General features: G+C 42.4%; 3 protein-coding genes across 3 annotated transcripts; all 3 read left to right on the top strand.

The window, feature by feature from the left end:
- Positions 1–2726, top strand: LOC137915920 (retinol dehydrogenase 12-like). The gene is made up of 7 exons (XM_068759041.1): positions 1–119; positions 336–451; positions 943–1098; positions 1178–1282; positions 1634–1843; positions 1934–2126; positions 2312–2726. Exons 1-7 carry the CDS (start codon positions 106–108, stop codon positions 2412–2414), a joined length of 897 nt encoding a protein of 298 aa, XP_068615142.1. The 5' UTR covers positions 1–105; the 3' UTR covers positions 2415–2726.
- A 3819-nt stretch (positions 2727–6545) lies between these two features.
- On the top strand, positions 6546–15665 carry LOC137915912 (phthioceranic/hydroxyphthioceranic acid synthase-like). The gene is made up of 6 exons (XM_068759034.1): positions 6546–6603; positions 6699–6852; positions 7173–7333; positions 7547–7753; positions 7859–8040; positions 8922–15665. Exons 1-6 carry the CDS (start codon positions 6546–6548, stop codon positions 14466–14468), a joined length of 6309 nt encoding a protein of 2102 aa, XP_068615135.1. The 3' UTR covers positions 14469–15665.
- A 1334-nt stretch (positions 15666–16999) lies between these two features.
- LOC137915915 (phthioceranic/hydroxyphthioceranic acid synthase-like) lies at positions 17000–25703 on the top strand. The gene is made up of 6 exons (XM_068759037.1): positions 17000–17057; positions 18146–18299; positions 18602–18762; positions 18983–19189; positions 19295–19476; positions 20157–25703. The coding sequence occupies exons 1-6, from the start codon at positions 17000–17002 to the stop codon at positions 25701–25703; spliced, it is 6309 nt and encodes a 2102-aa protein (XP_068615138.1).
- Positions 25704–25787: the final 84 nt, after the last annotated feature.

Here is a 25787-nt window from a genome sequence, read left to right as displayed (position 1 = left end):
CAAATGTTTGCCACTTCCGGATTGAAAGTTTATCACTTAGCGAGGCTTTTTTAAAGCATAATTGTGAATATTTGTGACCCGCCCGGCCGCAGTAACAAATACAAAATGCAGGCTTTAAGGTAAGACAGCGTTTGTTCCATCTTCTGAAATAAACTATGTAGTTTGGGCGACGCCCAAATGATAAGCTCGCTGTTTCCAGACGAGATGATTGATACGTAGTTATTCCCGGAAGGTTTTTATTTGCGTAGTTGGGCGTGAAATGGCGTGTATATTTTTTAACTTGACTGCACTTTGTTTGTTGAGACATGAATTACGTGTATTTCTCAACGTCCTAGGAACTTCTTCCGGGCTCCCTGGTCCTCTGATGAAAGGTTGGATGACAAGACTGTGGTCATCACCGGTGCCAACGCTGGGATTGGCAAAGAGACCGCCATCGACCTGGCAAAGAGAGGTGCAGTATTATATATAAACACATGGCTTTCATATCTGCATGGCGGCGTAGTGGTTAGCGCTGTCGCCTCAATGAAAGAAGGCACCGTTCGTATGTTCTCCCCGTGTCCGCCTGAGTTTTCTCCGGCTTCCTCCAAAGACATGCAGATTAGCGTGTGAGTGGTTGTCTCTGTTTGGCCCCGCGATGCGCATGGCGACGCACCCGGGGTGCGCCCCGCCTCTCGACCCTAAGCAAGCTGGGATCGGCTCCAGCAACTCCCGGGACCCGAAAAATGGAAAAGCAGCTTAAACCTTGATGGAAACGTGACAAAAGTGTTTCTTTTTCCATTTTAATATTGAACCCGTTTCCACTTATCCACATCCAACCTTAACTAAATGAATCTTTATGGAATGATGAACACATTTTGTCAGGAGGGGGCGCTCTCTAGTCATATTGCGCGGGGAACTTTCTCCCGCTGGTGTATTTCACTGCTGCTTATCTTCCCGCTTCAGGGGCAAAGGTCATCATGGCGTGCCGCGACATGGAGAAAGCGCAAGCGGCTGTGAAAGAGATCGCCGAACGCTCGGGCAACCAAAATGTTACGTGCATGAAGCTCGACTTGGGAGATACCAAGTCGATACGGGAATTCGCTGAAGCCATCAACTCAGGTTAAGCGCGTCCCTCGGAGACCTGGGCGTGTGGAGGGTCTGCCCGTCACGCCGTTTCACTCCGTGTTGCTTTCTGCAGGGGAGCCCAAAGTCAACATCCTCATTAACAACGCTGGAGTAATGGCTTGTCCTTTCGGGAAGACGGCGGATGGCTTTGAGATGCAGATCGGCATCAATCACATCGGTAAATAAAACTTTAAAGCTGTTAATATAGTATATATATATGTAGGAATATTTCTCTTCTTGCTCGTACGAGTAATTATTTATCTTTATTTTTAAGGTTTTGGTGACTGAAGGAAATGTCTTTTGATTTTCTCCTAGCTTTGATTTGTTTCCTTCTGAATAGCAGAAGCAAAAGGATCTGACAGTCGATCAGACGTTTTGTGTCGTTAAAGGTTGTTTTTTTTAAACGTTTTTTTTAAACATTTTGGCGCTGTAAGAAAAACCATGAAACAAACTCGTGTTCCAGATTGCTTCTGGATTTAAAAGCTTTTAGCGGGTTTTGGGCTATTTTCATCATTTCCTCCTTCCCCAGGTCACTTCCTGTTGACGCATTTGTTGATCGACCTGATTAAGCGATCGGCACCGGCCAGGATCGTAAATGTCTCTTCCATGGCTCATTCCTGGAGCTCCATCGACCTGGAGGACATCAACAGCGAGAAGAGCTACGACAAGAAGAAAGCCTACTCCCAGAGCAAACTGGCTAATATCCTGTTCACCCGCTCTCTGGCTAAACGACTAGAGGGTGCGTGCGTTAACGACTGTTCAGAACGCTTTAAGCTAATAAAAGGAACGTTTCCATATAAGCCGCGCTACGGATCGACTTGTCTTCCAGGAACAGGTGTGACGACGTATTCCCTCCACCCCGGGGTCGTCCAGACGGATTTATATCGTCATCTGCCCGGGCCTCAACTGGCTGTCGTCAGACTCGTCACGCCGTTCACCAAATCGTCTGTCCAGGGAGCGCAGACCAGCATTTACTGCGCGGTGGAGCCATCACTGGAGAAAGAGAGCGGCGGCTACTACAGGTACGCTAAAAGGGCGGCCGCTAAACTGCAGCTTAGCTCAGATTTATTATTAAGTGTTACTGTTGAGGAGCTCTCAGGAAGGAAACCTGCTCCTGCAGGGCCAGACTGAATGAATGAAGGAGAAAACGTGCATGAGTTTCTTATCGTGTGAGTGTGTGTGTGTGTGTGTGTGTGTTTTCTTGCAGAGACTGCGCTCCTGCAAACTGCTCAGCAGCCGGGAAAGACGACAAGCTGGCGCAGGAGCTGTGGGAACTGACCTGTCGGATGCTCGCAATAACCTGGGAATGAGACGCGTCAAATGAAATCCTCAAAATTCAATTTCACTGTTACTTTACCGGCTGCTGCAATATTTCTAGAGAAATGGTGGACAAATCAAGAGTTTTCTTGATTTGTCATATCACCTAAACTCACAGATGTGGCACTATCCATCAGCTCCAAGTCGGACTGAGGGAGAAGAGACGGCAGCCATGTTGATTGGAGTGCAGTTTCTTGTACTAATATTTTGATATATCTGCCATCGTTAGCTGAGTTGTTCAAGTATCAGCCAAGTATTGATAAAGAGAAAAGTTTGAATGATTAATTTGCAGAATAAAGTTCCTGAAGCAGAATCAAATGCCTGTTGATTGATTGATGTCTTGGGATCCATTCTGTACCCTGAAACTGATTTTAATGTGAATGTTTTTGGCATCGGCCTGAAACGTTCTTTGTAATATAAAGCAATGAGAGAGACGTCCCGCATAGTTCCCTCTGTTGTTGGATCCAGCGCTTTCATCGAAATGAAATGAAAGTTCCTGCTTGCCCCCCAAAAAATGGAAATGATCAGTCTTTTTGAGGTTACCCCGTTTCTTTTCACCTTTTTGTTGTGGACCTCCGTCTCCCTGCGCACATGCTCGTTCACTCTGGTTTCCCCAAATGTTTTTGAAAGCACCGCAGCTTTTAAGTGTTCGGCAGTGCTTCGGCGTCTCGTTGCTGCCTTGGTTAGGCAAGTCAAATTTACAAACCCGGTGTGGCTCCAGGCACCATGTCGATCAGTGGCAGATAACAAGCACTCCCAGCAATACGGCTCGCAGTGCTCCTCGGACCCTGCTAGCCGGGGGTACCGCTAGTAGTTGGTAACATGAAAGTAATGGACAAATCCTCTTCCTGGTTGTGACAGGCTAGCTAGCTAGCTTCGGAGTTGTCGGCCCTTTTTTTTTAAACAATGTCCAGCTTTTCTTGAAAAGTTTCATTTTGAATACAGTCACGTTGCCGTAGGCTGCTAGAGGGCCCTGGTGACACCAACTCCAAATCTCATTGGTTGAAGCAACCTTTATTTTATGTTAAGAGTGCCTGCAAAAACAGATTTCTTTGACTTTGACCCTGCCTGGCAACAAATGATGGCTGAAATGTGATTGGATGAATGCTTTAATATGAAAATACATGTCTGGAAGCAGCACAACCATTGCAAAAGCAATGAAAGGAAATGGACAGACCATTTGGAATTATTTAATAAATTTTCATGGACAACATATAATTAACATTAGTCTGTGATTCAGATATTTTTAGGCCAGCAGAGAAGGCCCCAGATGCTCTCCAACAGCCCCACCCTCTACCCCTCATTCAGTATCAAGTTTAATCCCTGATAAAACCATCAATAATCTAAATTTTTAATTTGTAGGATGAGTGCAGCAGGTGTTCGATGTTATTTATTTCATATCTGTTGTCCTGATATTTTTAAATATGCCATCGTTAGCTGAGTTGCTCAACAATTATCAGCCAAGTATTGATAAAAGGGAACAGTTTGAAGGATTTATTTGCAGAATAAAGTTCCCAATGTATAATTAAATGCATATTGATTGATTGTTGTGTTTGGGTCCATTCTGTACCCTTAAACTGATTTTAAAATGAAAGTTTCTGGCATCGGCTTGAAAGGTTATTTGTAATATAAACTAAAAGTAGGTGCTAGTTTATGACCTGATACAGCAGGGGTCGCAACCTAAAGCATGACATGCGAGGGTGTCTAGTTAAAAAATATCTTATTGTATTGTATTTGTAAGGCATTAACTAAAACACACAGCTGGCTGGCGCTGTAGCACTGCATATCTTTCGGCTGAGCGAAGCGATTAGAGTTGTTTGTCCTTCGTAGGACACCGTAGGTTACTGCCTTTTTCCAGAGGACGTCATGTTTCGATCAGTTTTCTAATAGTGAAACAAGGAAATTGAACCATTCACGGACAGAGAATCCATGGAAGCTTTCCTATCGACTGCGGTAGGTTTTGTGCGTGTCCTACACAACACTGATAGTACATTGTCCTGCTCTTTCTCCTGCGCTATTGTCTGTTTGTTTTTTAGGCTCTGTGAAGCTAAAACCTAGTTATAGATGTGCACTCTGACGTATACGGTTAACTAAGGCACTTGGTGCTTAAGTGAACATATTTAAATACCGCAAAAAAACTCTAAAAACAGAAATTAAAAATGATTTTTTTAAAGAAGTAAGTGTTGGCGCTCTTGGCTTGAGTATATTGTAATGTGGTACGGGTCATGTAAATTTGTAAAAGGTTGCCGATCCCTGTGATACAGTCTGCCGAAAGAAGAGTCAGGTCAGATTAAAAAGCCTTACTTTTATCAACATTTGCCCTCGTTTTATCCTGACGTCCGAATAACGCTATTTGTGGTTAATAACTGAAATGCCTTCAAATTACTTCTGTGTGTCCCAGGAGAAGAGGTATCCAGAAACTGAGCTTCATTAATCGAAAACCGGGTAATCAGCCCAAACCAGCAGACAAAGGGAAATTCCAAAAAAACAGGCAGAGTTCAAAAACTAGATTAACCGGGCAGACGAGTCCAACGGGGAATGCACACAGGCGGAATCCACAAAACAGGCAGGTTTACTAGTGCGGGAAAGTATGAGGATGTCTTTAAACAATCTGGCAGAGGACTGAACAGAGACTAAATACTGAGGCGCTGACGTGCAGAGCATGTGGCATAAATCAACAGATGACAGGGAGACGTCATGTTAGGAACATAGATATTTGCGAGTCAGATTAGACGGCTGCCGTGACACTGACTGTGGGGAGTTGATGAAGACAATAAATCACAGGTAACTCTTGATTCTGCTTTATGCATCAAACAAGTGTCTTTACTGACCGAGCTACCAAAACAAAAATGTAATGTTTAATGATAATTAAAAAAAAGTGAAAAATAGACAGTTCTGAGGAGAAAGTGCAGTGGATTTATTTGGGGGCTTCTTCCTGATTGTGCCGGGAAAAGATTTGAAGCTTCAAAGCCTCAAATAAAGAGCTTACTGGTTCCATCTAGTGGTTAGCTGCTGTCATAGCAACGATAAACTGACACTGGTGCCATCTAGTGATTAGCTGCTCTCATAGCAACGATAAACTGACAAATGATTCCCACATCTTGTTGATACTGTGGCGCTCAATACTGCCACCTGGTGGATCTTGGAAATCATCACTAGGTTTCAGCAACATTAAACCGACTTCCTGGACGATGCGTGTAAGATCTAACACATATCAAAGCTGGATCTGGTTCCAGTTCATACTCCAGATCTGGCACCTGTAGGAATATTTCCAACTTTTTCCTTGATCGATTGGATGATTATTAGTTGTGTCTTACATGTAATCAGCTTCAATGAAACAAGATCCAGGGTCACCTATATTGTGTGTGTATTCATTTACACATTGAACTTGGACTAATCGCTCACAATGGACCATAAATGTGTTCACTGAAGTCCTTCATCTCCATGGACACGGATGCAATCAATCATTAATGTTTAATAAAGAGCAGAAGCAGGCTTTAAGATCAACCACAATTGACGCCATCACTAGGGAAACGGTATGGATATAGGGATACACTGAGTTGTGACAAATTTGGACTGATTTATACAACTACTGTACTTTCAGCTTGTCCCCTGAGGGGTCGCCACAGCAAACCAACCTCCTCCACTTCACCCTGTCCTTTGCATTGTCCTCCCCAACACCAGCCACTCTCATGTCCTCCCTCACTACATCCATGTATCTTCTTCCGGGTCGACCTCTAGCCCTGTTCCCATCTCTCCTCTGGACATGTCCAAACCATTGAAGCCTGTCCTCTCTGACCTTATCTCCAAAACATCTAACCTTCACTGTCCCTCTTATTGTCTCATTTCTAATCCTATCTAACCTGGTCACTCCCAAGGAGAAACTCAGCATCTTCATCTCCGCCAGCATTCCGCCAGTTCTCTAAATTCTCCTCTACCTGCTCCCTGCTCATCACAATGTCATCTGCAAAGATCATATTCCAATGAGCTTCCTGTCTCACTTCATCTGTTAGTCTAATACAGTTTAATTTACATTCAATCCTGGACGGCTTGAAAACAGAGATGCTGACAGGATGATGCAGTAAATATTTTTGATTTGTCCTTTTCAGTGATGTTCAGTCACAATGGAAGAAGCTGAAGACGGTATTGCAGTGGTTGGAATTGGGTGCAATTTGCCCGGCGGTAAGCTGGAGCTTCTTTCTTTGACTATATATAGAAGATGCAGAGTAGTCTATTGCCACATATTATCTATCTATCTATCTATCTTTCCAACACAGGAGAAGGGCTTGATAACTTCTGGAAGGTTCTGTTAGAAGGGAGGAACTGCTCTGTGCCCATTCCAAGAGAGAGATTTGACATATCCATCTGGTATGACCCTGATGACAACAAAGTTGGTAAATCCCGCACAGCCAAGGCTGCACTTATTGACGGGTATGTTCTTTAAAGCATATTAATTACACGATTTAGATACCTTTATTTATTCCTTTGGTTAGATTGGGTTTCGGCATATTTCAGACATCCACCTAATCACATGCATAGAGTATATTTCTTCCCTTTAAATTGTTACTGAATCAACTAAGAATTTTCTTGTTTCTCTTCGCGCTAAAAAAAATAGTTTGAACAGAAATGCTGACGTCAAACAAATAAATCACCAGAAAACCATATATTTCAATGATTTTCAGAGTTCTGAGCTGAATTCAAATTTAGTGCTCTCTGCTCGAGATTTGATGTAATGATTTGAATGATTTCAGGTTCAATGAATTTGACCACAAGTTCTTCGGCATCACTGACAGTGAGGTGGAACAAATGGACCCTCAGCAGAAGCAGCTGCTTCAGTGCGTCTACAGGGCTTTAGAGAATGCTGGAATTCCAATGGAGAATGCCAGTGGGACCCGGACAGGAGTGTTTTTTGGTAAATCAATAATTATGTGTTGGTATTGCTTTAATGTGGTGTAATATCAGGAATGTTGACTCCATTTCGACTGAAATACACGTAAGTTTATTCAGGTTGATACATTTTTTTCCAACAATTGATTCTCTATCTAGTTTTATTACAGTACCCTCAATTATATAACTGATCAGAGATCAACAACAACAGCCAGGTTTTATTGCGCTTCTATTGCAGGTCTAATGAACAGAGATTATGAGACAACTGCTGTACATGTGCACCCAAGTGTGATCAACCACTGGACAGGCACAGGACTGGCTTTGAGTATTGCAGCAAACAGAGTGTCTTTCATTTTCAACTTCACTGGACCGTCACTAGCCATAGACTGTGCCTGCTCATCGTCGCTCGTAGCGCTTCATCTTGCCTGCCAGTCCATTAAACAAGGTGTGTATCATGAACCACGGTGGGAAGCAGTGCTGCGGCATCATGGTTTAATCGCAAAGGTGGATTTTATTGGTCAAGGTTATAAAATCTGTGTCTTCTTGTCAGGCGATTGTGACATGGCTGTTTGTGGAGGAGTCAACTGCATAATAGAACCAAGAGTGTTTGTTGCTCTCAGTAAGGCAAAGATGATCTCACCTGATGGGACGACCAAAGCCTTTTCCAACAGGGCAGATGGTTATGGCAGAGGTGAGGGCTGTGGGGTTGTTCTGCTGAAGCCTCTGGAAAGGGTAAGATTATGCTGAGTAATAAAATATTTCAACTTTGTCCCTATGTCCTCGTGGCTAATTGACATGATATAACTACTACTGTACCTTCTACTTGTCCCATGAGGGGTCGCCACAGCAAATCAACCTTCTCGATTTCACCCTGTCCTTTGTATTGTCCTCCCCAACACCAGCCACTCTCATGTCCTCCCTCACTACGTCCATGTGTCTTCTCCTGGGTCGACCTCTAGCACTGTTCCCTGGCAGTTCCACCCTCAACATCCTTCTACCGATATAGTCCGTATCTCTCCCCGGGCCATGGCCAGTCGAAGTCTGTCCTCTCTGACCTTATCTCCAAAACGTCTAACCTTCACTGTCCCGCGTCAGAATCAGAATCAGAAGTAGTCTTTTTCCAAGTGTTAAACGTTTCCGGTTCTGACAGACACATCTCACAACACAAGTGTCAATGAGGGTTCAAAGTCTAGGAATTTTCCTCACTGAAATCGCGCAACATGTAACAGTAATGACTAAGTTACAAAAACATACGAGTACAGAACACATAAAAAAAACAGCTAAATGTTCATGATTCCGAGACTGATTTCTAATCCTATCCAACCTGGTCACTCCCAAAGAAAACCTCAGCGTCTTCATATCAGCCACTTCTAGCTCCACTTCCTGTCTTTTCCTCAGCGCCACTGTCTCTAAGCCATACATCATGGTTGGCCTGACCACTGAGGCCAGTATTGACGTGATATAACTAAGCATATTAAATGTTAAAAGGTCTGAAAAAGACTCACAAATGTCAGCAGATCCCTTGCTTCTATTATTTCTGTACTGCAAGCAATTTGTCATGATGTAGACAAAGACTAAAAAACAAATTTTTCAATACTCTTGTTGCTACACAGGCTATACAAGATCACGACCATATATGGGGTATCATCAGCAAAACAGCCGTCAACCAAGATGGACACTCAGTGACTCCAATCACCAAACCCTCCATGACACAACAAGAGGAACTCCTGCGAAGGATCTACTCAGAGACAGACTTAGCAAAGGTCCAGTACATTGAAGCACATGGGACTGGAACCCCAATTGGAGACTCAACAGAGGCAGGAAGCATCTCAAATGCAATTGCTAAAGCCAAACCTCCTGGTTCAGAGACACTTCGGATTGGCTCTGTGAAGAGCAACATTGGACATACAGAATCTGCCGCTGGAGTGGCTGGACTCATTAAAGTTCTGCTCATGATGAAGCATGAGACCATTGTTCCCTCAGCGTTCTACTCTGAGGAGACTGCCAGTGTAGATGCCAAAGCACTGAATATCAAAATTCCTAAGGAAGCAGAAAAGTGGGAATCCTCAGGGGAAAGGATTGCAGGAGTGAACAATTTTGGCTTTGGGGGAACAAACGCACACGCCATTGTCAAACAGCACAAACAGTCTTGTGTTGGGAAAAAGCATAATGAAAAAAGTGCAAAGTACTTTGTTATGTCAGCAAATTCACCAAAGTCTCTTACTCTAATGATGGAAGACACCATTAAACAGCTTGATAAAGGCAGCAAAGTTGATCTAGATTCTTTGTTGTACACATCAGCTTGTAGGAGGAGCCATCGAAAACATAAATACAGGAAGGCCATAGTGGTATCGTCTTTAGTTGATCTGAAAGAGAAGTTAAGGGCCACTGTAAGCAAAAATGCTCAACCATCTTACTTAGACGCAAGGTTAGTGTATGTCTTTTGTGGAAATGGAGTAACCTACCATGGCATGTGCAAAGAACTCCTAAAACATGAGCCTGTCTTCAGGGATAAAATCCAAGAGATTGCTAAACTTTTCCAAAGACGAAGCACATTGAACATCTTGGAAACACTTGAGAGCGAGTTTGAGCACTGTGAATTCAAAATGCCATATGTTGCCCAGCCTCTCCTCTTTGCTCTCCAAGTTGGCATCGCCACCTTACTCAGACATTGGGGTGTCAATCCAGATGCGATACTTGGACACTCTGTTGGCGAAGTTGCAGCTGCACACTGTTCTGGACTTTTGTCTCTTGAAGATGCCATTAAAGTGATTTATTTCCGCAGCACTCTCCAGAACAAAGTTACCGGAGGGAAAATGCTTGTGATCAGCAACATGGCTGTGTCAGAGGTAGCTGCTCATCTTCCTCGCTTCTCTGGTAAAATTTGCATTGCTGCTTTCAACAGCCCTCAGTCCTGCTCCCTCTCGGGTGATGCAGAAGTAATTGAGGGCTTCTACAAAGAGCTAAGTACCTCAGTTAATAGTCATAACCTGTTCCTTCGGGTACTGGATGTCAATGCTGCTTACCATAGCAGCATGATGGACCCAATTCTGCCAGAAATAGTGGAAACAATTGGCTCTTTACAGGTGAATGATACTGAATCGACGTTGTTCTCGACAGTGACAGGCAAGGAAGTCCAGCAGGGTGATTTCTGCTCAGGGGAATACTGGGCAAGAAACATTCGTGAGCCTGTAGCTTTTGAGCAGGCAGTAAAGTCAGCTGCAAAAGGAAAGAAGAATGCAGTTTTTTTGGAAATTGGGCCAAGAAGAGCATTGCAAAGAAACATCATGGAATCTCTAGGCAATGAAACTGATGTTCTTGCATCTCTGCAGCCAGAGAAAGATCATGAAACAATAATATCTGTTGTCTCCAAGCTGTTCGAACAGGGGGTCCATGTAAATTGGAACACCTTCTACAAAGGCCATGAGGCATTGCCATTACCAATCCCAAAATACCAGTTTGATTGCTCAGACAGAGATGTCGTTATTGGAGCAGCACAGAACAGCAAAGGGGGTAGCCATCCCATTCTTTGTCAAACAGGAAGTGAGAGTAATGTTTTCAGCTGTGATCTGATGTCTGACTCTTCTTTCTTCCTGAAAGAACACAAACACAATGGTGTACCCATCATCCCTGGTGCCTTCTATGCTGAGTTGGGTTTGGCTGCATTTATGGAAAGTGCCAAACCAAAAGTGCCACTCAGGTCAGTGCAGCTCAGTGTCAGCTTTCACAGTCCATTTGTTTTAAGCCTGAACTCGCCTGAGATGAAGGTACAACTTGAGCAAACAAAGGAAGAAACTCTGTTCAAGGTACGTTCCCCATCTGCATTGTATGCATCAGGCACAGTGGTTTCAAAGAAAGAGCGGTTGATTGAGGAGCAGTGTATTTCACTAAGCTCCATTTACAAAAGATGCAAATTAGTGGTGAGCGCCGAGGAACTCTATTGGTTTCTTTCTCAAGGAGGCTTTCAGTATGGAGATGTCTTCCAGAATAAGATGGACGTACATTATGGAGCAGATCTTAGGGAAGCCTATGCAAATGTCAGAGTTCCAGAAGAGCTGCAGTCTCAGCTACATGACTACTGCATTCATCCTGTAATGTTGGATTTTCTGATGCAGCTTCTTCCAGTTACAGTAGAGCATGCTTTTGCTGGTAGACCAGGCTTTCCTGCCAAAATAGGCAGTTTGACCGTGTTTGAACCATTGCAAGATGAAATGATTGTCTATCTGCGAGCAATTAATGTGGACGATGATCAATTTGAGGTTTGTGGCTGCTTTGCAGATAAGGAAGGAAGAGTTTTGGTTGAGGTTAAGCATGTGATAGTCAAGTTCCTTGACAGTCGCGCCCAAGTAGTTGAGGAGTACTTTTACCATAATGCCTTTAATGTCATTCCTGAAAGCACCCCATCTTCATCTCCTCCTAAAGCCTTGGTCTTCTGTGACCACATAGGGATTTCTGAAGGCCTTCAACAATATTTGGACTCGAAGTCTCGGTATGTTTCCTTCACACATGCAAAAGATATCCTGAGCCACGGGTTTCCTTCTCTGTTGGCAAATGTCAATATAACAGATATTGAGAAAAACTTTGATGAGGTCTTGTTTTTGTGGGGCAAAGAGAACCTCACATCACTTGCAGCTGATCTTGTCCTGGAGAATTTGGTGAACTGCTGTGAGATTTTTCGTCAAATAGTTCATGAGCTAAAGCAAATTCACTTCCCACACTCCATCAGAGCTGTAACATACTGCTCATCCGACATCACGGTGGATCATGTAAGTCCAGGTTTTGCTGTCATAGGTATGACAAGGTCATTTGCTGCAGAGATACCAGAGCTTTCATTTCAGTTGATTGATATAAGCACTACATCTGCTGAGGACATCGCAGCTCTTTCTGAAGTGCTAAGATCATGTCCTTGCAACCAGTACCCAGAGTTGGTCATAAAAGACGGGCAGATTCTAAAACCGTACATTGTCCGTACTCCACCTGGAATCATTGACACGTCTGAAGAAATCTTTTCCTCTACAATGCCTGAGCCCTGCGTCCTTCAGACGCTAGATGCACATAAGATGATTCAACTCAGTGGCATTCTCCTTGAGGAGGAAACCCAACAAATAAATGACAAATCAGTTGAGATTCAGCTCACCAAGATATGCGTTCACTCATCTGATTACTTCCCTGTAAGTGCATCACATCTCAAATTTGGCCATACACTCTACTGGAACAAACACTCCTCCCAGACCCACAATCTCCTTGCTCTTGATTTTAATGGTGTTGTTACTGCAGTTGGAAAAGATGTCAGGAAACTGAAAGTTGGAGACTATGTTGCTTCCTGTTATCCTGTGGTAGCAGCCAGCAAAGTCAAAGTTCCAGAGGATGTGTGCTACAGCACCAAGCGGTTCCCATTCCTTGAAAGGGCACCCTGTGTTTCCTACTTCGTACTAGCATGGGAGATTCTGCATCGAGCCTTGCCCAGAACCCGACATAATCTAGGAATCATTTCCTCCATGCCGGATTCTGCTCTGGCCAAAATCTTGGAACTCACCTCTTGCAAGTCAGGCTGGAATGTGATTGGTGGCACACAATGCAATGGCTCTTTTGTTGGTGTAAATCAAATAGATGCATTTGTCATCTTACCTCCATTTGATGAATCTTTGATTGCTAAGATTTGCAACATTCCTGGTGTCCAACATGTTGTCTTGATTTGTGAATCTCAGTGTATTCTTGCTAAAGATGTGCTCCAAATCGTAAAGGAAAGTGTTCATGTGCAGACAATTCAAATGCCAGTCATTCTACAAAAAGGGTTCTTGAGCGTACAAAGGCCACACATTTACCAGTGGCTGAAGTCCTTGGCCTTGAGCGAGACGTTTTACCTGGAAAGCGTGATCTTTCAAAGTGTGAAAACTGAAAACATCAAGGGACTTAATTCGGAGAAACCACAATCTTATTTTAACTCAAAGGAGTTGGTTGTTGTGGCTTTGGATAAAGATGTCGATGGTGACCTCTCTGAGATCCCACTGCTTCAAACAAAAAAACAGCTTTTCCGAAAGAGGGCAGTATACATTGTGGCAGGTGGTCTATCTGGTTTGGGATTCGAAACCATCAAGTTCATCTCCCAAAGAGGTGCTGGGTATGTTGTTATACTCTCAAGGAGTAAGCCCACACCAGAAGTGGAGCAACAGATCCATAAGGTGGAGAAACATTGTGGAAATGTCATCACTGCCATAGAGTGTGACGTATCTGTGTCTGAGTCTGTGCACAAAGTTATCAGTGTTATTGGTCAGAAATTCCCTTCTTGTCCAGTCAGAGGGGTGTTTCACAGTGCTGTTGTCTTGCATGATGGGATGATTGAGACCCTTGACAGGTCTCTTTATGAGAAAGTCCTCAAACCCAAAGTGAATGGTGCATTGAATTTGCACCTTGCAACACAGCACTGTCAATTGGATTATTTTGTGTGTTACTCGTCCATCTCGGCTTTCCTGGGAAATGCATCACAAACCAATTATGCAGCAGCCAACACATTCCTCGATATGTTCTGTCAGTATCGGCGCAAGCTTGGCCTGCCTGCACAGTCCATCAGCTGGGGTGCTCTCAACCTTGGTCTCCTTTTGAATAAGGAGCTCTTCCAGAGATTTTTGGAGGCAAAGGGAATGATGGTTCTTGATGTGGCTGAGATTTCTAAAAGTCTGGAGCAATGCCTCTTGCTCAATCGACCTCATCAGGTTGTTTGCAGGTTTAATTTCAGGAACATCCGGTATAGCCTCCTCTCCCAAAATGTGGCCCTAAGCCTGCGTCTGTCTGCATTGGTGGAAGAGGCTTTCCAAAAGTCCAAGGAGACAGATTCTGAAAATGAACAAAGTGAACATGTTTCACCAAAAGAGTACACCATCTCTCTGCTCAGTGAAACCATCGGCATTGGTAAAAGTGATCTTAAAGATGAAACACCTCTTTCATCATTGGGCATTGACTCGATGCAGGCCATGACTCTGCAGAATCGCATCTTTCAGGAGAGGTTTGTGAATGTTCCTTTGGTGAAACTGTTGGACCCCAATGCCACTCTATCAACAGTTATAGCTGTGCTGACTGAGGGAGATGAAGGTGAAACTTTAAGAGACGACCGAGAGTCTCTTTCAGTCGGAGACATGACTGCGCTTTCTGCTAGATTGTAAAAAAGTACAAAAGATTTTGTCATTGAATTCAATAGCGAGCACTTGTAAAATAACACCATCCTTGCAATAATGGCAGATGGTCATAGTGCTTCCTTTTTATTTTGCTGTCTTTATTGTAAATGAATAGCTGTATTCTTTTGGGTATTGTATGTTGAATATGCATTGTTATTTTACCCACTGTTTTGGATACGTGCCCAGTTTTCAATATTTCATTGTGTTTTGGGAAATGTTCATAAAGAAGACATGGAATTCATTGGTTGGTAAATTCTCATCTATGTAAATTAAGAAGATTGTTTTCTATTAATTTACTTAAGTTCGATGAATTTGTAACTTTAAAGCTCATCTGTAAATATCTGTGTCTGTAAAGTTGTGTTCACATAATGCTGAAGTCAGATGATCTTATCTGTTTATTTTACTCCTCTCTCTTGGTTCATGGACAGAAGCTATCACTGCCAGCTCAGTGATACTGAGGGATTATTAACACTTTTATAATGATGATGGATAAAAGCATGGTATACACTACTCTGGTATAGGCTATAAAGGTTAATTTGGGGGTGTTTATAACTAGTGAGACTTTTGATCTGTTCTCCATTAATGTTTTACAGTTTGCAAAACTGTCTCATGACCTTAGAGGACATTATCATCACGAGGGCATGAAAGCAAATGTCATAAAATACATGCTGAGATCTCTTGTGTTCGTGTTTATGTCTTTCCATCAACAGCATTTTTATTTCTTCCAATGCCAATATTTCTTCATGCAGCAAATACAAAACAAAACAATATAAATTCATTTTTGTTTTCAGGAAAAAATATTTTATGATAGAATTGGGTTTTTTTGCCTCTTCATGACACACAAAACAACTTGCTATTTTGTGATGAACACCTTGTCACATCTGACCTTCCAGGAGTCTGATTGGTGGAACTGGGTCAGTAAGCTGATTCAGGTCACCTGGTTTTGTGTAAAAATTAGCATGTCTCGCTCTGCTATCTGCTAATATGTAAAATACATGTATTTTTAGTCATTACTTTTGTGTTCCCTTTTCTTTTGTTCAGGCCAGTCTCTAACAAATTTGATTTTAAATTTACAACACTTTCTTGTAAGGAGCTGTAAAAGTGTTTTTTCATAAAGTATTTTGTGGCACCTGCCCATCCTGTTTTCCTTAGTTTTGTATTTTGTCTTCCAATAAAGATTTGTTAAAACCTTTCCTTTAGTCTACATCTCTGTATTTTAGGGTCCACTCTCTCGTAAGTCATCACAACAAATGAAGAAAGATTAAGAAAATAAGAGGAGGTAAGTAAACTGATTAATTTAGATCTTGTTCATTACCAACATGTGTAAAGACAATCAGACTTATCAAACAGTTTATCAAATTTTATTCATCTCCGGAAAGGTGCAGATGGTTACACAAGAAACTCTTGATAGACGACTAACAGAGATAGAAAATAGACTGAGAGCTTTCTGAGATTAGGGAACAAATTAAAAGTGACAGTCCTATAGGTGGTGGTGGATCAATCTCTCAACAGTTTGAACAGTTTGATGTCAGAATAAAGTTCCTAAAGCAGAATGAACTGCCTGTTGATTGATTGTTGTCTCCGGGTCCATTCTGTACCCCGAAACCGATTTTAATATGTAGGTTTTTGGCATCTGCCTGAAACGTTCTTTGTAATATAAAGTAAAGGTAGGCACTAATTTATGACCCGATACAGTCTGCCTTAAGAACCCAGTGGGTACCGACTGGGAGTCGATATCGGTCAGATCAGATAAACAAGCCTTACTTTAATCAACGTTTGCCCTCGTCTTGTCCTGACGTCATGAATTGAGCGTAATAAAGCAATTTGTGGTTAATGGCTGAAATGCCCTCAAGTTACTTCTGCGACTCCAGGTAAGTTTACACAGGTAACTTTTGATTCTGCTTTATGCATCAGACAAGTGTCTTTACTGACCGAGCTACCAAACCAAAAATTTAATGTTTTTAATTCTCCTGAGGTTTCAGCAGCATTAAACCGACTTCCTGGACGATGCATGTAAGATCTAACACATATCAAAGCTAGATCTGGATCCAGTTAAAATTCCAGATTTGGCACCTGTAGGAATATTGCCAACTTTTTCCTTGATCGATTGGATGATTATTAGTTGTGTCTTACATGTGATCAGCTTGACTGAAACAAGATCCAGGGTAAACTCTATTGTGTGTGTATTCATTTACACATTGAACTTGGTCTAATCATTCGCAAGGGACCATAAATGTGTTCACTGAAGTCCTTCATCTCCATGGACACGGATGCAATCAATCATTAATGTTTAATAAAGAGCAGAAGCAGGCTTTAAGATCGCCCGCAAGAGCTAGAGTGACGCTGTGACCGGGGAAACGTGTGAACGGTATGGATATAGGGATGCACTGACTTGTGACAAATGTGGACTGATTACAGTTTAATTTACATTAAATTCTGGACGGCTTGAAAACAGCGATGCTGACAGGATGATGCAGTAAATATTTTTGATTTGTCCTTTTCAGTGATGTTTAGTCACAATGGAAGAAGCTCAAGATGGTATTGCAGTGGTTGGAATTGGATGCAATTTTCCCGGCGGTAAGCGGGAGCTTCTTTCTTTCTCTTTTTTTTTATATATATATTTGTTGTATTTGTTTGTTTATTTCGAATATGTTAACATAACAATTATGCAAAACACAGAAAGAATATCAGAATAAATCTGGCAAAAGGAAACAAATATGAAACGAATCATAGAACATAAACAAAACATATCTGAAAAGGGGTGAGAAGAAGTAAAACTTATTTACTTCCACCCCCTCTTATACTGTAATTGATCAAATGTACGCGTATACACAGTATACAAACATCCAACCACGCATCACCTTATTTGTTACTGTTATGCCTAATTTTCCACCAATTTCAATCTGCAACTGCGTGTTTAACATGCACAAATAACATGAACTTTGTCTTGCAAACATTTAAAGATAATTTATTACCAATTAACAATATTTATTATATAGCAACCTGAATATTAATGAAAATAAGCCACAAGCGCTTTCTGCATTAGCTACTTTATGATGTCCCTGTTCAGTGATGCTAGTTCATGCTTTAGCCCAGCAATCGATTCATCAGTCCTTATTTGTCTGTATAGTTTTTTGTTTATCTCTGTTATTCCTACAATTACAATCAAATACTTTAAATACCGGCATGTGGTCTGTAATGTCGCCTAGCTAGCTAGAGGTAGGCTAGCCGCCTAGCTCTGTTCTTTCAGTCGGTGTCCCGAAATCAGCATCGTTAAATCAAGGTGGTGTTCAAGCCAAGGGTGGCATCAGTTAGACCAATGTCCGTAATCGGAAATCAGTGACTACTGATATGCAACCACTGATATGGAAAATAGTCCAAAACAGACTACCAAAGCACACAAACTCTCTGCAAGCTGTTCTCAACCTCCTTCCTCCTCCCTCTATCTGGTTGGAATATTTATTTTTGTTGCATTGACAGATCTGGCTTTTACTATTTTTTTCTGTCAGGCCTTTGTTAAATTATAAATGAAATTGTATTTAAGGATATTTATTTTTTTCAAATGAACTTTGAAATGATCATAATTTCCTGAAACGATGTTTCTCCTGATTTAAAGGAGCTATTAAATATCATATATTATTTATCTATCTATCTTTCCGACACAGGAGAAGGGCTTGATAACTTCTGGAAGGTTCTGTTAGAAGGGAGGAACTGCTCTGTGCCCATTCCAAGAGAGAGATTTGACATATCCATCTGGTATGACCCTGATGACAACAAAGTTGGTAAATCCCGCACAGCCAAGGCTGCACTTATTGATGGGTATGTTCTTTAAAGCATATTAATTACACGATTTAGATACCTTTATTTATTCCTTTGGTTAGATTGGGTTTCCGCATATTTCTTCCCTTTAAATTGTCACTGAATCAGTTGAATGTTTCCAGGACTAAGACTTTTCTTGTTTCCTTTGGTGCTACAAAAATATATATGAATAGAAATGCTGACGTAAAACTAATAAATCATCAGCAATTGCAATGGACGATTATAGATACCAGAAAACCGAGCTGAATTCAACTTTTGTGCTCTCTGCTCGAGATTTGATGTAATGATTTGAATGATTTCAGGTTCAATGAATTTGACCACAAGTTCTTCGGCATCACTGACAGTGAGGTGGAACAAATGGACCCTCAGCAGAAGCAGCTGCTTCAGTGCGTCTACAGGGCTTTAGAGAATGCTGGAATTCCAATGGAGGATGCCAGTGGGACCCGGACAGGAGTGTTTTTTGGTAAATCAATAATTATGTGTTGGTATTGCTTTAATTTATGCGTAATATCAGGAATGTTAACTCCATTTCGACTGAAATACATGTAAGTTTATTCAAGTTGATAAAAAAACATTTCCAACAATTTGATTCTCTATCTAGTTTTATTACAGTACCCTCAATTATATAACTGATCAGAAATCAGAAAGAACAACAACCAGGTTTTATTGCACTTTTATTGCAGGTCTAATGAACAGAGATTATGAGACAAATGCTGCACACATGCACCCAAGTGTGATCAACCACTGGACAGGCACAGGACTGGCTATGAGTATTGCAGCAAACAGGGTGTCTTTCATTTTCAACTTCACTGGACCGTCACTAGCCATAGACTGTGCCTGCTCATCGTCGCTCGTAGCGCTTCATCTTGCCTGCCAGTCCATTAAACAAGGTGTGTATCATGAACCACGGTGGGAAGCAGTGCTGCGGCATCATGGTTTAATCACAAAGGTGGATTTTATTGGTCAAGGTTATAAAATCTGTGTCTTCTTGTCAGGCGATTGTGACATGGCTGTTTGTGGAGGAGTCAACTGCATAATAGAACCAAGAGTGTTTGTTGCTCTCAGTAAGGCAAAGATGATCTCACCTGATGGGACGACCAAAGCCTTTTCCAACAGGGCAGATGGTTATGGCAGAGGTGATGGCTGTGGGGTTGTTCTGCTGAAGCCTCTGGAAAAGGTAAGATTATGCTGAGTAATAAAATATTTCAACTTTGTCCCTATGTCCTCGTGGCTAATTGACATGATATAACTACTACTGTACCTTCTACTTGTCCCGTGAGGGGTCGCCACAGCAAATCAACCTTCTCCACTTCACCCTGTCCTTTGCATCTCCCTACCCAACACCAGCCAATGTCATGTCCTCCCTCACTACGTCCATGTGTCTTCTCCTGGGTCGACCTCTAGCCCTGTTCCCTGGCAGTTCCATCCTCAACATCCTTCTACCGATATAGTCCGTATCTGTCCCCGGGCCATGGCCAAAACATCGAAGTCTGTCCTCTCTGACCTTATCTCCAAAACATCTAACCTTTGCTGTCCTGCTTAATTCCTCATTTCTAATCCTGTCCAACCTGGTCACTCCCAAAGAGAACCTCAGCATCTTCATCTCAGCCACTTCTAGCTCCACCTCCTGTCTTTTCCTCAGAACCACTGTCTCTAAGCCATACATCATGGTTGGCCTGACCACTGAGGCCAGTATTGACGTGATATAACTAAGCATATTAAATGTTAAAAGGTCTGAAAAAGACTCACAAATGTCAGCAGATCCCTTGCTTCTATTATTTCTGTACTGCAAGCAATTTGTCATGATGTAGACAAAGACTAAAAAACAAATTTTTCAATACTCTTGTTGCTACACAGGCTATACAAGATCACGACCATATATGGGGTATCATCAGCAAAACAGCCGTCAACCAAGATGGACACTCAGTGACTCCAATCACCAAACCCTCCATGACACAACAAGAGGAACTCCTGCGAAGGATCTACTCAGAGACAGACTTAGCAAAGGTCCAGTACATTGAGGCACATGGGACTGGAACCCCAATTGGAGACTCAACAGAGGCAGGAAGCATCTCAAATGCAATTGCTAAAGCCAAACCTCCTGGTTCAGAGACACTTCGGATTGGCTCTGTGAAGAGCAACATTGGACATACAGAATCTGCCGCTGGAGTGGCTGGACTCATTAAAGTTCTGCTCATGATGAAGCATGAGACCATTGTTCCGTCAGCTTTCTACTCTGAGGAGACTGCCAGTGTAGATGCCAAAGCACTGAATATCAAAATTCCTAAGGAAGCAGAAAAGTGGGAATCCTTAGGGGAAAGGATTGCAGGAGTGAACAATTTTGGCTTTGGGGGAACAAACGCACACGCCATTGTCAAACAGCACAAACAGTCTTGTGTTGGGAAAAAGCATAATGAAAAAAGTGCAAAGTACTTTGTTATGTCAGCAAATTCACCAAAGTCTCTTACTCTAATGATGGAAGACACCATTAAACAGCTTGATAAAGGCAGCAAAGTTGATCTAGATTCTTTGTTGTACACATCAGCTTGTAGGAGGAGCCATCGAAAACATAAATACAGGAAGGCCATAGTGGTATCGTCTTTAGTTGATCTGAAAGAGAAGTTAAGGGCCACTGTAAGCAAAAATGCTCACCCATCTTACTTAGACGCAAGGTTAGTGTATGTCTTTTGTGGAAATGGAGTAACCTACCATGGCATGTGCAAAGAACTCCTAAAACATGAGCCTGTCTTCAGGGATAAAATCCAAGAGATTGCTAAACTTTTCCAAAGACTAAGCACATTGAACATCTTGGAAACACTTGAGAGCGAGTTTGAGCACTGTGAATTCAAAATGCCACATGTTGCCCAGCCTCTCCTCTTTGCTCTCCAAGTTGGCATCGCCACCTTACTCAGACATTGGGGTGTCAATCCAGATGCGATACTTGGACACTCTGTTGGCGAAGTTGCAGCTGCACACTGTTCTGGACTTTTGTCTCTTGAAGATGCCATTAAAGTGATTTATTTCCGCAGCACTCTCCAGAACAAAGTTACTGGTGGAAAAATGCTTGTGATCAGCAACATGGCTGTGTCAGAGGTAGCTGCTCATCTTCCTCGCTTCTCTGGTAAAATTTGCATTGCTGCTTTCAACAGCCCTCAGTCCTGCTCCCTCTCGGGTGATGCAGAAGCAATTGAGAGCTTCTACAAAGAGCTAAGTACCTCAGTTAATAGTCCTAACCTGTTCCTTCGGGTACTGGATATCAATGCTGCTTACCATAGCAACATGATGGACCCGATTCTGCCAGAAATAGTGGAAACAATTGGCTCTTTACAGGTGAATGATACTGAATCAACCTTGTTCTCGACAGTGACAGGCAAGGAAGTCCAGCAGGGTGATTTCTGCTCAGGGAAATACTGGGCAAGAAACATTCGTGAGCCTGTAGCTTTTGAGCAGGCAGTAAAGTCAGCCGCTAAGGGGAAGAAGAATGCAGTTTTTGTGGAAATTGGGCCAAGAAGAGCACTGCAAAGAAACATCATAGAATCTCTAACTAATGACACTGTTGTTCTTGCATCTCTGCAGCCAGGGAAAGATCATGAAACAATAATATCTGTTGTCTCCAAGCTGTTCGAACAGGGGGTCCATGTGAATTGGAACACCTTCTACAAAGGCCATGAGGCATTGCCATTACCAATCCCAAAATACCAGTTTGATTGCTCAGACAGAGATGTCGTTATTGGAGCAGCACAGAACAACAAAGGGGGTAGCCATCCCATTCTTTGTCAAACAGGAAGTGAAAGTAATGTTTTCAGCTGCGATTTGAAGTCTGACTCTTCTTTTTACCTGAAAGAGCACAAACACAATGGTGTACCCATCATCCCTGGTGCCTTCTATGCTGAGTTGGGTTTGGCTGCATTCATGGAAAGTGCCAAACCAAAAGTGCCACTCAGGTCAGTGCAGCTCAGTGTCAGTTTTCACAGTCCATTTGTTTTCAGCCTGAACTCACCTGAGATGAAGGTACAACTTGAGCAAACAAAGGAAGAAACTCTGTTCAAGGTACGTTCCCCATCTGCATTGTATGCATCAGGCACAGTGGTTTCAAAGAAAGAGAGGCTGATTGAGGAGCAGTGTATTTCACTAAGCTCCATTTACAAAAGGTGTAAATCAGTGGTGAGCACCCAGGAATTCTATTGGTTTCTTTCCCAAGGAGGCTTTCAGTATGGAGATGTCTTCCAGAATAAGATGGACGTACATTATGGAGAAGATCTTAAGGAAGCCTATGCAATTGTCAGAGTTCCAGAAGAGCTGCAGTCTCAGCTACATGACTACTGCATTCATCCTGTAATGTTGGATTTTCTGATGCAGCTTCTTCCAGTTACAGTTGAGCATGTTTTTGCTGGTAGACCAGGCTTTCCTGCCAAAATAGGCAGTTTGACCGTGTTTGAACCTTTGCAAGATGAAATGATTGTCTATCTGCGAGCAATTAATGTGGGCCTTGATCACTTTGAGGTTTGTGGCTGCTTTGCAGATAAGGAAGGAAGAGTTTTGGTTGAGGTTAAGCATGTGATAGTCAAGTACCTTGGCAGTCGCTCTCATGTAGTTGAGGAGTACTTTTACCATAATGCCTTTAATGTCATTCCTGAAAGCACCCCATCTTCATCTCCTCCTAAAGCCTTGGTCTTCTGTGATCATATAGGGATTTCTAAAGGCCTTCAACAATATTTGGACTCTAAGTCTAGGTATGTTTCCTTCACACATGCAAAAGATATCCTGAGCCACGGGTTTCCTTCTCTGTTAGCAAATCTCAATATAACAGATATTGAGAAAAACTTTGATGAGGTCTTGTTTTTGTGGGGCAAAGAGAACCTCACATCACTTGCAGCTGATCTTGTCCTGGAGAATTTGGTGAATTGCTGTGAGATTTTTCGTCAAATAGTTCATGAGCTAAAGCAAATTCACTTCCCACACTCCATCAGAGCTGTAACATACTGCTCATCCGACATCACGGTGGATCATGTAAGTCCAGGTTTTGCTGTCATAGGCATGACAAGGTCATTTGCTGCAGAGATACCAGAGCTTTCATTTCAGTTGATTGATATAAGCACTACATCTGCTGAGGACATCGCAGCTCTTTCTAAAGTGCTAAGATCATGTCCTTGCAACAAGTACCCAGAGTTGGTCATAAAAAACGGGCAGATTCTGAAACCGTACATTGTCCGTACTCCACCTGGAATCATTGACACGTCTGAAGAAAACATTTCCTCTGCGATGAATGAGTCCTGCGTCCTTCAGACACTAGATGCACATAAGATGATTCAACTCAGTGGCATTCTCCTTGAGGAGGAGACCCAACAAATAAATGACAAATCAGTTGAGATTCAGCTCACCAAGATATGTGTTCACTCATCTGATTACTTCCCTGTAAGTGCATCACATCTTAAATTTGGCCATACACTCTACTGGAACAAACACTCCTCCCAGACCCACAATCTTCTTGCTCTTGATTTTAGTGGTGTTGTTACTGCAGTTGGAAAAGATGTCAGGAAACTGAAAGTTGGAGACTATGTTGCTTCCTGTTATCCTGTGGTGGCAGCCAGCAAAGTCAAAGTTCCAGAGGATGTGTGCTACAGCACCAAGCGGTTCCCATTCCTTGAAAGGACACCCTGTGTTTCCTACTTTGTACTAGCATGGGAGATTCTGCATCGAGCCTTGCCCAGAACCAGACATAATCTAGGAATCATTTCCTCCATGCCGGATTCTGCTCTGGCCAAAATCTTGGAACTCACCTCTTGCAAGTCAGGTTGGAATGTGATTGGTGGCACACAATGCAATGGCTCTTTTGTTGGTGTAAATCAAATAGATGCATTTGTCATCTTGCCTCCATTTGATGAATCTTTGATTGCTAACATTTGCAACATTCCTGGTGTCCAACATGTTGTCTTGATTTGTGAATCTCAGTGTATTCTTGCTAAAGATGTGCTCCAAATTGTAAAGGAAAGTGTTCATGTGCAGACAATTCAAATGCCAGTCATTCTACAAAAAGGGTTCTTGAGCGTACAAAGGCCACGCATTTACCGCTGGCTGAAGTCCTTGGCCTTGAGCAGAAAGTTTTACCTGGAAAGCTTGATCTTTCAAAGTGTGAAAACTGAAAACATCAAGGGACTTAATTTGGAGAAACCACAATCTTATTTCAACTCAAAGGAGTTGGTTGTTGTGGCTTTGGATAAAGATGTCGATGGTGACCTGTCTGAAATCCCACTGCTTCCAACAAAAAAACAGCTTTTCCGAAAGAGGGCAGTATACATTGTGGCAGGTGGTCTATCTGGTTTGGGATTCGAAACCATCAAATTCATCTCCCAAAGAGGTGGTGGGTATGTTGTTATACTCTCAAGGAGTAAGCCCACACCAGAAGTGGAGCAACAGATCCATAAGGTGGAGAAACAGTGTGGAAATCTCATCACTGCCATAGAGTGCGACGTATCTGTGTCTGAGTCTGTGCACAAAGTTATCAGTGTTATTGGTCAGAAATTCCCTTCTTGTCCAGTCAAAGGGGTGTTTCACAGTGCTGTTGTCTTGCATGATGGGATGATTGAGACCCTTGACAGGTCTCTTTATGAGAAAGTCCTCAAACCCAAAGTGAATGGTGCATTGAATTTGCACCTTGCAACACAGCACTGTCAATTGGATTATTTTGTGTGTTACTCTTCCATCTCGTCTTTCCTGGGAAATGCATCACAAACCAATTATGCAGCAGCCAACACATTCCTCGATATGTTCTGTCAGTATCGGCGCAAGCTTGGCCTGCCTGCACAGTCCATCAGCTGGGGTGCTCTCAACCTCGGTCTCCTTTTGAACAAGGGGCATTTCCAGAGATTTTTGGAGGCAAAGGGAATGATGGTTCTTGATGTGGCTGAGATTTATAAAAGTCTGGAGCAATGCCTCTTGCTCAATCGACCTCATCAGGCTGTTTGCAGGTTTAATTTCAGGAACATCCGGTATAACATCCTCTCTCAAAATGTGGCCCTAAGCCTGCGTCTGTCTGCATTGGTGGAAGAGGCTTTCCAAAAGTCCAAGGAGACAGATTCTGAAAATAAACAAAGTGAACATGTTTCACCAAAAGAGTACACCATCTCTCTGCTCAGTGAAACCATTGGCATTGGTAAAAGTGATCTGAAAGATGAAACGCCTCTTTCATCGTTGGGCATTGACTCGATGCAGGCCATGACTCTGCAGAATCGCATTTTTCGGGAGAGGGGTGTGAATGTTCCCTTGGTGAAACTGTTGGACCCCAATGCCACTCTATCAACAGTTATAGCTGTGCTGACTGAGGGAGGTGAAGGTGAAACTTTAAGAGACGACCGAGAGTCTCTTTCAGTTGGAGACACGACTGCGCTTTCTACTAGATTGTAAAAAGTACAAAAGATTTTGTCATTGAATTCAATAGCAAGCACTTGCAAAATAACACCATCCTTTCAGTAATTTTTTTATTTTGCT

Source organism: Brachionichthys hirsutus, unplaced genomic scaffold (assembly GCF_040956055.1).
Source record: "Brachionichthys hirsutus isolate HB-005 unplaced genomic scaffold, CSIRO-AGI_Bhir_v1 contig_439, whole genome shotgun sequence".
Taxonomy (NCBI): Eukaryota; Metazoa; Chordata; class Actinopteri; order Lophiiformes; family Brachionichthyidae; genus Brachionichthys; species Brachionichthys hirsutus.
The sequence above is the reverse complement of the archived record's forward strand: the minus strand, read 5'-3'. Positions and strand labels throughout refer to the sequence as shown.